At 43.3% G+C, this 15,308-nt stretch overlaps 1 protein-coding gene across 2 annotated transcripts in view; it reads right to left on the reverse strand.

The window, feature by feature from the left end:
• The window catches only part of NUDT14 (nudix hydrolase 14), a 101,761-nt gene that overhangs the window by 41,300 nt on the left and 45,153 nt on the right, over positions 1 to 15,308 (reverse strand). For both annotated transcript variants that reach the window (XM_074956357.1, XM_074956358.1), the window contains exon 2: positions 4,484 to 4,527. In XM_074956357.1, coding sequence (XP_074812458.1) covers positions 4,484 to 4,527 — 44 coding nt within the window. The remainder of the gene's footprint in view (positions 1 to 4,483; positions 4,528 to 15,308) is intronic.

Below are 15,308 nucleotides of genomic sequence, written 5' to 3' on the forward strand. Positions count from 1 at the left end.
AAATATAGCAAAATTAGGGTGAGGGATGATCTAAATGGAAACACCGATCTAGTTTTAGTGGCTCAAGATAATTTTAGTTTTATTACTTCAGTTTATTTTTACAGGCATTAATTATTAATTTGTATTATTTTAGCTGTTTGTATTTGTATTTTAGCTGTTTGTGAGAAAGCCATTACACTTTTGTAAGAGGGACACTTTCAAGACAATTTATGGATTTGGGAGCCTAATTTTACACACTTTGGGTGAAAAGCTGACTCCATTTACGTCAACGAGGCCAGAATTTCACTCCTACTTTTGAAAATCTTGTCGTTCATTAACAATAATGAGCCTTAGAAAAAACCCTGGGATGACTGCTAACTACAAAGATCTATAAGTAATGCTATATCTATAAGCAATCCTGATATCATTTTAAAAAAGCAATTCTTTCTGATACAGCCCCCATTAAAGAGCATCCTGAAATATAAACAAAAAATCCCATTAAAAAAACCCCTGTATATATGTTTTCCCCATTGTTCTCCTGTTGATGCTTACAAGCATTTTTCCAGAAAAGAAACTGACAGACAGACAACACAGAGGAAAAATGAAATGACTATGAACTATGTGCTGTCAAATGCACAAAGTTTAGATTAACTGGACAGGAATTGTAATTTACTGTATGTGCTGGGCCTACCACAATGAGGCCCAGATATAGTTGAGCCCCCTTGGCACTACCACAATATAAATGTTAAATAAAAACAACTGAAAAAAATTAAAGGATTTTTTTAACCTAACTTCTTTCAGTTACCGTACACTTGGGTGTTATTTCTAACTATAGGACTCAATCTCGCAATGAGATCTGCTAACATTGACCCCGCTGCTTCACAAAGCCGTGTTACCTTCAAGGTAACTCCACAGGGGTTTGCACTAGCAGATCTCACTGTAGGATCAGAGCAATAGTAGATTACAATATTTTCAGATAGAAAGGTGGCTTTCAAGTTGTTAGGTTTCCTTTAATTGTTGTCAGTAAGGAACTGAAATACTGAATAAATACATTTAAATACTTGTACATATGTATATTTGATGCACATTAAACTCATGCTTATCCTAATTTCAGCAGAAGCCTGTGAAGTTCTCTGGGGCCCCACCTGAGCAAAACATTTAAGCACACGCTTAAGTCCAGCTCTATTCAGCAAGGAACTTCGCTTTAAGCACATACTTAAGTGCTTTGCTCAACAGGGATGGAATGACATCTGCCTATGTATTTGTACAATGCCTACTAGAATGAGGCCCTCATTCTGAATGGAGCCTTTGGGTTCATCCACAATATAAAAAGAACAACTTCCTTTTATATTTAGTTCCAAATTGCTTTATTTATGTTACAGTAGTGCCTAGAGACACCAGGGACTAGAGCCCCACTGTGCAAGGCAATTAGTCTCAATAAGTGGACTAACATTTAAAAGTGCCAAGCACCCAACAGGTCCCACTGACTCTGATGCAAAGAAATAAGTTTCTAGCACTTTAGAAAATCAGGCCCCAATTTTAGAGAGCACCTAAGCACTTGTCTAAACATCCTTCCTGAGCAATGCTGATTCCCTGAAGCAGGGTCATTTTTAGGTGCCTACATATTGATTTGCAAAAAGAAAAGGAGTACTAGTGGCATCTTAGAGACTAACCAATTTATTTGAGCAGCTCACTTCATCGGATGCATCCGATGAAGTGAGCTGTAGTTCACGAAAGCTTATGCTCAAATAAATTGGTTAGTCTCTAAGGTGCCACTAGTACTCCTTTTCTTTTTGCGAATACAGACTAACACGGCTGCTACTCTGATACATATTGATTTGGGAGCCTAATTTTACACGCTTTCGGTGAAATCCTGACCCCACAATAGTTAATAGGAGTTTTGCCATTAATGTCAATGGGGCCGGGATTTCACCCCTAGTTTTGAAAATGTCCTTCATTAACAATAATGAGTCTTACAAAAAACCTCAGGATGTCCTCTAACTACAAAGATCTGTAGGCAGTGCTATTTTAGTAACATTACAAAGACACTGTTATAACATTTTGAGCTTATTTAAAAATGACTTCCTATAGTTTATAACTATTCTCTCCCCTCCCCCTTTTTACAGTTTTATTCCTTCTCTGAGCATCTGCAAAACAGCTTGGTACAGTTTGAGATATTAGAGTTCAAATCTAAATGTACAGAGACTAGCAAAGGGAACCCTTACTACAAATAAACAATTATCGGTTTAGTTACAATCTGTTTTTTTGGTGTTTTCATTCAATTTTAGAATATTATACACTAATTAAAAAAGCACTTTTCACAATATTAGTGACATGATAAAAAAGAACATTCCCCCTCTCGCACACAATTTACAACAAAATAGAGCACATTTATTTTGTGCCACAAAAACAGAGACAACCAAATAATTACACATTAGCAACAAATCTCCAACTACAAAGAAAAGCTTAGCCATACAACCAGCACAAACATCCACAAACTGTTCTACTAAAATAAGGTAAAATAAAAGTTTTCAGTCAATTTACAGCATTTTGAACCCGTTTATGACTATGATCTATTTGATCATAATTGGTCTCATATTCATGGATAGGGCTTATGTAAGAAAACTGAAATCTTACAAATAAAGGAAGCTTTTGTTGTTCCTGTGAAATGACAGAGGTTGAATTTAAATTGTTTGTGAAACTAACATTATGCATTCTACAGTTTAACACAGTAATCACTAAGAAGTTAGGATGGCAGCTGTTGTACATGTTAAGCTAACAAATGTTACGTGACCAGAGATGACTGGCGTGACATGTGGCTGTAGCCCTTTTATACAGTCATGTTACCAACTATTTAAAAAATGTTCACAAAAAGTCCTTTAAAAATAATATTCTCAAGAAGTTCATGGAAAACTGGTCCTATAGTCAAAAGAACAGGAGCACTTGTGGCACCTTAGAGACTAACAAATGTATTTGAACATAAGCTTTCATGGACTAATCCACTTATCCAGCTTATCCTCGAAAGCTTATGCTCAAATAAATTTGTTAGTCTCCAAGATGCCACAAGTACTCCTGTTCTTTTTGTGGATACAGACTAACACTCTGGTCCTATAGTATTTATCCCCATCCAGCTGTTTATCATTTTGTTAGTATGCACAATCTAAGATTTATATTAAAAAAATAATCAGACAAGAAACAATTGCCTTCCAGAAAAAAAATTAACAATACTATGACCTGAAGCGGGACTAGTTTGTCTGGAACCAGAGGGCAAGTATTACATGTCCAACAATCAATTATCAGTCCAACCTTTTGTATCTATGATCATAAATCTACACACATCTCCATAAGTAAGTACAGACAGAAATCTGTTTGTCCTCTAGACAGATTCCAACAGTCAGTGTGAACTGTAATATTTAAATATCAATCCCTTTTATCCCCATCCTCAAGTATTGCAAACACTTTTTTTTGATGGATCCAGATATGTCTGATTTTCAATATTATTTCTGTAACTCGTACCTTTGTATCCTCCATTTTGATAAAAATTTATATATGCAAAGGCCTGCCTGGTTGCTGCTACCACTTCATTCATCTCTCAAGTAGCTACATGTGACGCCATTTACTAGAAGGGTCCAACTGAGTCTAACACTGGACAATTTCCTGAAAGCAATTGTTTTACCTGATGATCTCACATCATCAAAGCAGCTTCCCATTTGACTTCCATTAAGGTCAGTTCAGTAAAACATTTATTACTTTGAACAGAGCTAGGGAAGCTATTTATAAACAACAATTCATTAGTCTAATTTTACCCTTATTTTTTATTCATGAATTTTTCAAATATCAGACCTGAATTTTACGAACTTGTTGGAAATTACTCAATGAATGTTTAAGCAATGGACAGCTCATGAACTGGGTCTGCTGAACGTATTCTCTATTTGTTATCAGTGTTATGTGAACTGGGTGGCAGGATTAGGGAATTTTTATGACGTAATCTTTTCTTTTCAAGGTCACTTGAGGTAGGCCTTGCCTGATACATCATTGCTAGATTAATTAGGCTACTGTAATAATAGGACTTGATCAGACTTAAAATAGAATTTCTTACATCACACGTAAACCAAATAATGCACATAGCATATTTTCAAACAGCATAACATTAAAGCACACTAGGGACCTTTAGTGCGCACCAGCAGGGTCTACATGGACCAAAAGTGTGCTTCGGAATTCATACCCCCATAGAGTGCATTACCCTATTGTGTAGATAAGGTGTTAATAGATTTTTTTAACTTCTTTTTATTCTCTGTCTTAAACTGTGGGTCTGAGAGGGCATTTGACTGAAGGTGGCTAGTATTGGCAAGCATCACAGGAGGAGTGGGCCTTTAGAAGGGATCTAAATGAGGAAAAAAAGGGGATCTGGTACACTGGGATTGGGACTGTTGAAGATAATATTGAATGAAATATGACACATAGATAAAAGAAAATAGACATGAGCTCATTTGTTCAGGTTTACCTGTCATGTGTCCTCATAAAGTCCCAAAACTTCTTAGTGCCATTCTAGAAAAAAAACAAAAAAACCTCATCAATACAATTAGTTCCCAATGAAAATTGGCTACCTGAAATCAAACATCATTTTAACAGCAGCAACTTCCTTCCTTGGCAAAGCTGGCTGTATCTGGAATATATTTATTGATTTTTGACCGCAAACAGTAGTGTTGCAGGTACAACTATTTAATTTTCAACTAGAAACTGGAAAGGGCTGAGGAAGGGACTAAATGCTTACCTACCACTTTGTAAGAGCAAAGGCAAATATGTTGCAAACATGTGCCTAAAATAGGTACCTAACTCTATATGTAGGCACCTAAAATCAAAGATGCCTGATTTTCAGAAGTACTAAGAACCCATATCTCCCAGTGACTTCAGTCTATTCTGATTTAAGTACCCAGGAGTACTTAAGTACCTTAAGGAGACTGGCTTTAGGCACCCAGCGTTTGACAATCTAGGCTCTAGTTTCCAGCAGAACGATGTTCACTTACAAGAATATGCTACTGAATAGTTTCATCCTGATTTATAGATGGCAAAAGCATGCACATAACAGCTAAAAATATTTGCAACAGAATAAAATCTATTAAAACTGATAATCAACTAGCTACTGTGCTACCTACCATTCACTTGTTTACTTCCAAGATAATCTTGGACCAAATTCAATAGACTTGTGCTTCAAACATCACAGCTGAATTTGACCCCCTAAACTGTAATCATTTCCCCCACAGATTTAATAGATATGTTGACACTTGTTTTAGACATATAATTTCACATTGTATAGTCTATGGTATATCTATTAAGACACTTCAGATGAACTCAACACAAGAATAAGCCCTTTTCCATCACCTCAAATACAAATTCTCAGATGGCGTAAATCAGCAAAGCTCCATTGAAGTCGAATAGAACTATTCCAATTTGCATCAGCTGAAATGTGGCCTACAGATTTATTCCCTTAAATCACATTTTGGGTTTACATGATAACTTGGGAGCCGCCTGAAGGAATCACCTCTTTTGGTAACCACCTTTCTTTAATTGGACATGCAAGAGGTAGACCTGTTGAGGACTTGGATATCTAAAAGATACTGTGATGGGGTGTGGCCCCCTGCTGGAGAACCTGTGGTCCTACTACACCCCACCCTAGGAAGGAGCAAAGAAGGTGGGTCCTCCAGGCCTTCCTATAAAGGCCTTGTGGAAGCAGCCAATCAGAGCCCAGCAGGCTCAGCTAAAAGGAGCTGCAGGGGCTGAGAAGGTCAGTTCCTGGCTGGGGTCAGTGGGGTAAGAAAGAGAGTGTTCCTTTTCTCTGGCCGCAGGAGATTGACTGGCTGTGCGACCCCGCCCTCCCAATTCCATCGCAAACTCATCTGCGACTAGGGACAGCGATGGTTGAGGCCTGGAGAAGGGTACTCCTGCACATACTGCTTGCGGATCGAACTACCACTGGAGGGACTCGAGGACTAGAGGAGTGAGTGAGACCAATTTGTCTAGGTGGTCTCGGTTCGGCCTGTATACCAAGGTTAGCCAAGCCTGAAGGGGATGGAGCGGCAGCCTGGCATGCTGTACCACATACGTGCAAGCAGCCATATGGCTGAGCAGTTTCAGGCAATTTCGTGCCATATTACGGGGGAATCTTCTGAGATCCTCTATGATGGCGCCCATGGCGAGGAAGCGAGATTTCGGGAGGAATGCCCTGGACTGACCTGAGTCTAGGAGAGCTCTGATGAACGCTATCCTCTGAGTGGGAGTTATGGTCGACTTTGCCACATTCAGAATGAGGACGAGCCTGTGGAATGTCATCCGCAGCTGGCTCACCTGGACCTCCACTTGGGCCTGATTAGCCAGTCATCTAGGTATGGGAATACTTGCACTTGTCACTTCCGCAGGAAGGCTGCCATGACCGCCACACACTTGGTGAACATCCAAGGGGCCACTGAGAGGCCAAAGGGGAGAACTGTGACCTGACGGTGGGCGTTTTTGACCATGAAACAGAGGAACTATCTGTGGGACGGAATTCTGGACACATGAAAGTCTTCATCCTTCAAGTCGAGGGGCGTACCAGTCTCTGGATCCAGGGAGGGAATAATGGAAGCCAGGGAGCCCATGAGGAACTTAAACTTCTTCATGAATCTGTTTAGGTTTCGCAAGTCTAAAATAGGCCTGAGCCCACACTTGGCCTTTGGGATTAGGAAATACCGTGAGTAGAACTCCCTGCCCCTGAATTCCAGAGGGACCTCTTCTACTGCCCTGAGTTGTAGGAGCATTTGCACCTCCTGCACTAGAAGTTGCTCTTGAGAAGGATCCCTGAAGAGGGATGGGGAGGGAACAGAATTGGAGAGAATATCCCAACTCTACCGTGCTCAAGACCCATTGGTCTGAGGTGATTGAGCCCAGTCGTGGTACAAATGGAATAGAGAATTCACAAAGGGAGGGGAAAAATTCGGGATCTGAACTGGTGCGTCGCCCACGGGCGCACCTTCAAAAGTTCGGTTTAGAGGCTGAGGGCTGCTTTGCTGCACCAAGGCCCTGGGTTAGCAGAGTAGAGTACTGAGAGGGCCTCCATCTATTACTCCTGCTATAGTCCTGCCTAGGAGGAGCTGAGTAGAAGCGTTGCAGCTTAAATGGCTTTCTTTGGTGGGCTGACATATGAAGCCCCAAGGACTTCAAGGTTGCCCCGAGTCTTTCAGGCTGTGGAGCTTAGTGTCCGTTTGCTCCAAGAAGAGTCCTAAACAGTCAAAAGGCAAGTCCTGAATAGTCTATTGGACTTTGTGTGGGAGTCCTGACACTCGAAGCCATGAGCTCCATCTCCTGGCTACCGCAGTTACCATCATATGGCTTGCTGAGTCCATCAAGTCAATGGAGGCCTGCAAGGAGGTCTTCATGACGACCTTGCCCTCCTCCAGGACAGCCACAAACTCCAAATGGGAGTCCACCGGAAGCAGTTCCTGAAATTTGGACAGCATGTTCCAGGAATTATAGCTAAAGCAGCTAAGGACTGCCTGCTGGTTGGCAATGTGAAGCTGGAGACCCCCGGTAGAATACAGCTTCCTACTGAAGAAATCCAGCTTCTTCACCTCCTTGGATTTAGGAGTCAGCCCCAGTTGTCCCTGCCTTTCCTGCTGGTTGGCAGCCTCTACCAGCAGAGTACCTGGTTGAGGATGAGTAAACAGATACTCATACTCTTTGGAGGGCACAAAATATTTCCTCTCCACCCCTTTTGCTATGGGGGGAGGGGGAAGAGAGGAGGGTTTTTGCCACAACACCTTAGTGGTTTAATGTATAGTCTTAATGACAAATGACAATGGCAAAGCCACTCTCAAAGTACCTTCAGGGACCAGAATGTCAACCGTAGGGTCAGTCGGTCTCTGACACCTCGTCTACCTAAGCCACCCTCCTGAGCAACTCTTGGTATGCCCTGTTGTCCATGGCAGGCAGTGTGGTGGAAATGCCCATCACCACTTCATCCGGGGAGGATGAGGAAGATGCCCGTGGGGGCACTGGGTCTTCCTGACCCTCTGGTTCGCAGGGATCCCCTTGTGCCGAAATGCTGTGCCAGGAGTGCTGCTGATTTCTGGGCCTGCACCCTTCTTGGTACTGGCCCCGTTGCCAGGTTCCGCAGTGGTGTCAGCCTGCATGCCCATCTCCTGCCCTTGTAGAGGTTCCCAGGTTGTCGATGAAGGAGGGACCCGTGGCTCCAAAGCCACCAACAAGGATTTAGACCCCGGCCCTTGGGCTTGTTGGAAGGCCCACAGGGTCCAAAAGGGCAACTGAGCCGGTGCTTGACGCTGTGGAGACCAGGACATCATGGGTAGCTGCTGCCCTTCCTCTTGTCTCGAGTAGTGCTGAAAGCGGTGACGGCTTCACCTAGAGGCATGCAACTCCACCTCCAAGTCCAACGAGGACTCTGACAGTGCAGAGCGGTGCCGTGGTGAGGGCGAGTGGTGCCTCATCATCGTCAGCTTGCCCCTAGAGGGCACAGTGCCTCTTTGCGGCACCAGTGCCATTGTTGGTGCGGGGGACTGCGCTGTCATCGCTATGAGGTCCCATGCCGCCTCAGAGGTATCCTCCCAACACTCCCACACGTGGGAGTCCACTACAATCGGACTCTATGGATGTCCCTCTGAGGCCAGAGTCAACGGTGCTGGCTGAGTCAGAGTCAGAGCCAGAGCAGGGTGTCCTGGCACAGGACACACCCCACTGGTGCCTCCTTGGTCCACTACTTTAATGGGAGAGCAGTATACCTTAAATGGAACCATCATGCCTTCATTTATGCCCCACACTATTTTTGCTCACCTCAAGAATCTCTTTGAGGAAGGTGGATATTCAGATTATGGAGAGGGAGAACAGAGCCTGCATTAATGTTTATGAAGCATTAATTTAAATGTAGGAAATTAATCCCTGTGGGATTGTTGAGATTATGCTTTGAGGGTGCAGCAGTCCTCTTGGCCTCCTGTGCTTTGCAAATTACAGAACCTGACTGCCATGAAACACTTATAGAAGGGTTTCCACAGAGCTGAGGAAAATTATATTGTGGAGCTGGTATCATGCTCTCCTGTGCCCCCAACACAGATGCACCAAATCTGAATCCCCTCTGATCACATATGCCCCCATTTACAGTAATGGGATCTGGCCTATGAGCTGTACATAACTTTAAACAGAAAATAAGAGACTCAGAAATAAAGGAGTTATCAGGATAGGACGTCCATGTTTTCTGTGAAAATGACTAGCGTTTGCCCACATACAGTTCATTATCTAGATGGTAAATACATTGAAAGGTTTCATTATTATTACTGACTTTTTAATGTCCAGTGTCACACCCATAAAAGGGTTAAACTAATTTGCATTGGGTCCTTCAAGGTGCTGTTCATCATCATGCATTGATCAGATAATGCTGTAAGTGTATCTTGTGGCTATATCTGAATAATAATCCATTTTATATATCCAACCTGCACCTGTCCAAATAAATAAATCAATAAACAAATGAAACATTCCAACATCCCACTGTTTACAGTGGCACAAACTCAAATGAGCACCATTCACTCCTATTGTCCAAGTCTAATGTAATTTGAAGTCAACTGTATAGAGTTGAGTTTCTATTGTGCCAAATGCCTGGCTCTCTGCTAACAGACTAGCATAAAGGCTGCTAATTATTAATAGCATGTAAACAGTTACCAATGGTTCCTATACTGCTCTATGTACTTTACAGTACATTAAATCTAACCAGCTTTGTCCAGCAGTAAGTAGTATCATTTTATTGAGTTCTTTCCTCTGTTTAACACAAGATATATATTCACAACATAAAATAGTGCATAGTTTTATACATATAGAAGTCATCCTAAACAAGCTATGTGCTACACAGACTGTAGTTTTTTAAGTTGCACTGATGAAATAGGTCACTTTATTCTTGCTTCTCTTTATGTGTGCAAATAACCCATTCCTGCCGTTGATGGTGTTCTGCTACCACGGCTGCTGTGGAGTTTGGGAGAACTGAAGCACTGATAACTATGTTCATTGTCATTCCAACAGAATAATCTTCCCATGAAATTAAAAATAAATCACACTTCATTTTATTAAAACATATTCACACATTTATAAAATAGTGCCATTTACAAAGCTTATCAAAGAATGATCAAAATATCTCTCAATGGTATATATTAATTATAACAGATTTGTGCAAGGTTTAAACACAGATGCTGTGAAAAAGAGGAGTACGTTAAATCTGAAATATATTTAAACAATTATTGTTACAACAGGAACATAAGAATGGCCATACTGGCTCAGACCAATGGTCCATCTAGCCCAGTACCCTGTCTTCCAGCAGTGGCCGGTAAACACGTCTTACACCGAAAAAGATATACTGCATGTTATGTTAGCCTTTACCTGTTTCCAAGTGGCAGCTCTGGCAGTCAAACAACATCCTAGGATAATATATATTATGTGAATTGATAAATCTCTAAGCACAAAGTAACCATATCCCCTTTCTGTATTTAGTGATCAGGCTCTATTGTGGTGCAATACCGCACTCGTGCACATGGTATGTTTAAGTCAAGAGTTGTATTTCAGGAAAGCTAGTATGCGAGACAATTTCAGTCTCATATTACTTGAGAGAGAGATTATTTACATAGGGAGAAACTAAATAGTCTGTTTTTTCCTGGAAAGGCAAGTCTGAATGAGAACTTTAGCAGTGTGAAAACAATTATTTAATAAAAACCCATTGTAAATAAAATCGCCACAAGTTCAAAAACCAGAGCACAAATTTGGGTCAGTCTTTTACTTTTTTAAATCCCTTTCATAGGGGGAAAAAAAATCAAAATATTAGTCCTTTTATAGTTTACAAAAAGAAATAACTGGAATTAAGACGTTATTTAAATCCTTTTAAGTATGTAATGAAACTTATGGCCTCAGACTTCATGCCACAAAAGATATAGGCTGGGATTTTGAGAGGGATTTCAGCATTTTGACTGCCTATCTCCATTAGTCTCCTTTGGAAATCACAAACAAAATAAATGATGCCTGCCTAACTAAAGGTATGGTTTGTTTTCTTAAAAAATAAAATAAAATAAAAGTTACCCAGAGGAAGAAATAAAATATTCCTCATTTCCAGGAGGATGAAGAGAGAGGTTCATAGGCACCAACCCCGTGGGTGCTCCAGGACTGGAGCACCCACGGGGAAAAATTGGTGGGTGCTCTGCATGCACCAGCAGCCAAGCTCCCTTCCCCACCCCCCCGCCTCACCTCACCTCCACCTCCTCCCCTAAGCACGCCGTGTCCCTGCTTCTCCCCTTAGCTCCTAGTGCTTGCTGCCACGAAACAGCTGTTTCGTGGTGTAACAAACTCCGGGAGGGAGGGGGAAGGAGTGGGAATGTGGCTCGCTCAGGGTAGAAGGCGGGGAAGAGGCGGGGATTTGGGGAAGGAGTCCAATGGGGCAGGGAGGGGGCAGAGTTGGGGCAGGGACTTTGGGGGAAGGGGGTGCAATGGGGGCAGGGCAGGGGCAGAGTCGGGGGGGCCAGGGGCAGAGGCGGGTCGAGTATCCACCGGCGCCAACAGAAGTTGGCGTCTATGGACAAGTGTGAACAGAGGAGAAGAGTAATGGTAAAAATCCATTCCAAGACTAAGGCAGAAACCATACTTGCTTTTGGCAAGCTTCCACTTAACCATACAATCTTGGTTTCTCAGCTTATGCATTTGGAAAGGAGAATTTGAGGAACTAAGGCCCCGAGACAAAGCCCAGTGAAGTCTATGGAAACCTTTCCACTGACTTCAAGCAGGCTTTGAATCAGGTCCTTCCCTGTTCCCTATTTTCACCTCAACCTTCATCCATTTTCTTTCTCCCAACTCTCATGTTAGTCTCATGCAGGCTCTAGAAACATATATAAACCAAAAAGAAATATTCATAGCACTGGGAATTTAACCACATATATACAATTATCCTTGCTTAAATTCCCAGGCAACCCAGCACAGTATACGAGAAAAAATGGTTACCAACCCTTCTGAGATGTGTTGCTTATGTCCATTCCACGTTAGGTGTATGCGTGCTGCGTGCACTGTCGCCAGAGATTTTTCTGTCAGTGGTATCATTGGGACGACTCTAGCATTCTCTGGTGCCATGCGCTCATACCTGGCATCATCTCTAGCCTGCTAGTGAGATGAAAGAGTATGCACCAATGACCAAGTCACTGCCCTACAAATATCCTGGATAGGGACCTGGGCCAGAAATGCCACTGAGGAATCTTGAGCTCTCCTCAAGTGGGTAGTCAAGACAGAAGGAGGTGTGGCACCTGCCTGCTCATAGCATGTGCAAATGCAGGAAGTGATCCAGGATGAAATTCTTTGGGCCGAAATTGACAGGCTTTTCATCCTATCTGCTATTATCACAAAGAGCTATGTGGAGCCTCCTGGCTGAGGTAATCGCTACCAGGCAGGCGACCTTCCTGTAGCCCAGGGCCCCAGCTCAAGGAGGCCTGGGGGTGCAAAAATAAATCACAGGCAGCAATCTCCAACTCCAGACCGCTAAAAGTGTTGCAGTGCAGCAGGGCACTCAGGCAGGCTGCTAGCACGGAAGCAGCTCCCTCCCAGACCCACACCCCCTCCTGCACCCCAATCCCCAGCCCCCTCCTGCACCAAACTCCCTCCCAAGAAAAAGACTTGTATACAGGGGCCCCACGAAATCTAATAGCCCCGGGCCCACAGGAGAGTTAATCCAGCCCTGACGACAAGGGGCACGATGCCAGCAGCTCAAAGGGAGAGCCTGTGAGTCTTAACAGGACCAGGTTTAGATCCCATAATGCAACAGGTTCATGAATATGCAGGTAGAGTCTCTCCAAGCCCTTGAAAAAAAAAAAAAAAAAAAACCTACAATCCACCAGAGAAGGAAGGTGGGAATGGCCATTAAGTGTAACTTAATCAATGAAATGGCTAGGCCCTTCTGTTTCAGATGAAGCAGATACTCTGGCATGGGACTGGAGAGGTGACCTAGGAGGTGAGGGGCCTCATTGAGGCCACACAGAGAAATGCTTCCACTTGGCGAGGTAAGTGGCTCTAGTAGATGGTTTCCTACTATCTAGCAATACCTGGCGGAGTTACTCTGGACGGGCCCGCTCCGCTGAGTTTAACCATAGAGCTTCCACATGCTGAGGTTAAGGGCCTTGCGGTTCAGATGGAACAATCGGCTGTGATCTTGTGAGATCAGATCTGCGAGGAGAGCGAGTGGCATCAGGGTTACCAGCAAGTCCCTGGTCTCAATGAACGCCTCTGGTGTAGACAGTACCGCAATCCTGTTGGTGCCGCTTTGACCCTCCAGTGCCGAGGAATGGTCCAGGACAGAATTCAATGGTCCTGCCTACGAGGCGGAGCTGATGGTGCCGCCCTCGGAGTGGGGGCAGACGAGTAGCCAGACTCAGGTTGGACTCCACTGTGCTCCCCGTGCTTGGCTCTCTTCAGAGTTGGGGAATACTCCCTCAAGGCCAGCTGCTTCTTATGTTTCTTCTTCGGCACTGGTAAAGGAGAATGATGCCGAGAGTTTCTCCCAGCAGCTCTCGACTGGGTGCCAGGTTGGACCAGCTTGACGCCAAGAGGTATGGAGCACCACCTCCATTAAGAGGGACTTCAACCTGGCCTCCCCTTCCTTGATACGGGTCTTGAAGTCTCGACAGATCAGGCAGCGGTCCCTGATATGACTCTCTCTCAGGCCCTTCAGAGAACTTGAGTGCAGGTCACTCACAGACATGGACTTGCTGCAGGTGGCACAGGGCTTGAAACCCGGGGCATGCCCAGCACCAGGAGCAGACGAAACTCCAGTAGGGCGAGAAGTGCCAACTAATTATATACACGTAATCTACAACAGTCCAAATGGAGAAAATAAAGAACTGGGATAGGGAAACCGGCAAAAAGGACTAAACTAAGACCACTTAGTAAGACTTTGTCGAAGCAAGAGGAGCTCTTCCAGTGACTGTCATGGTCGGTAAGAAGGCACTGAGATGGTGTGGAGCTGGCCGGGCCCCTTATACCAGCGCAGGAGTGCATGGCACCAGAGGGCGCTCTAGCCAGCCCGATGCATACCACTGAGGGAAAAATCTCCAGCAACTGTGCATGCAGCGCACGCACACTTAACGTGGAATGGATATGAGCAAGCACTCGAAGAACTTTGCCTTTAATGATAAAAATGTGTCCAGGTAAAAAAATTTTATAAGTACACAGATTTAGTTCTTCCTGCTCTCTCTACCACACCACCCTGCTACAATAGAAAAGTTCATACATAGAGCCAAATTCTGTTGCTATCCCTGGGCAACCCCACTGAAATTAATGGCATTGAAAATCAGTGTAATAGAAAGCAAAATGTGGCCTATTATATCAATAGCATCTACCCCAAAAGTTGTGCTGCACTGCATTTTTTTATTTTTTGTAACCTGAAATGTTTAGGAACACTTGGGATACAACCAGCATGGGTCATGTTAGAGCAGCATTTTCTTCTAGCACGTTAACAAGGACATTCTAAACCAAACTTGCAAAAAACTGCACCAGTTGCAGTTAACTACAAGACTTAGACCCTCCTTATTGAACGCAGCAGGTCACTTTTGTTGGGGAGCGAAGAAGGTGGGTGCTCATTGGAGGCTTGTGTGTTAGCCCTGTTGCTTGCCTGCTTTGCTACACACTGGATAAAATACACTTTTAAAATGTTTTGTTCAAAATAATTCTCTAGATCTTTAATTTAAATTATTGTATGCAGATTTCTTTTCTATCCCTCCCTGATATCTCAGCTGATAAACGCTGTTCATTTTACAATGTAACTTCTAGTGACACCTGCACTAGAACAGGGATAGGCAGCTACTGCTGTCCTTAACCTAACATTGTGCGCCCAGACTTGCAGTGAATATGAAAATATGTAAAATATGGAATGAGTACACATATCACACAGTTGGTTGAGTCAAAGATGGAGGGGCCAGAAAACCAGTACAGGTTGGTCATATCCAAAAGACATTTGGTGGCCTATGTGACATGAGTTTGGTGGTTTCCACTAGACAAGTACCCACATCACAAAATCATGTTCAAAACTGCCATTAGTTGGCAGTCTTAGTACAGGCTTCAAGGATTGACTGAGCCATGTAACCAAGAGATCAGTCTTGCAGTACAATTGCTGGGCCATATGGGGAAGCTTGCACTGATGCAGCTTATGCTATCCTGTTGTGTGTGTGTAAAGAAAGAAAGAGATTCAGTCTTTAAGGCTGTAAACCCAGCAACTTCCACATAAGCAAATATATAGTAAGAAAGTAAAATTGGAATTTAAAGTTTAAATGTCTTAG

Source organism: Natator depressus, chromosome 6, assembly GCF_965152275.1.
Source record: "Natator depressus isolate rNatDep1 chromosome 6, rNatDep2.hap1, whole genome shotgun sequence".
Classification (NCBI taxonomy): Eukaryota; Metazoa; Chordata; order Testudines; family Cheloniidae; genus Natator; species Natator depressus.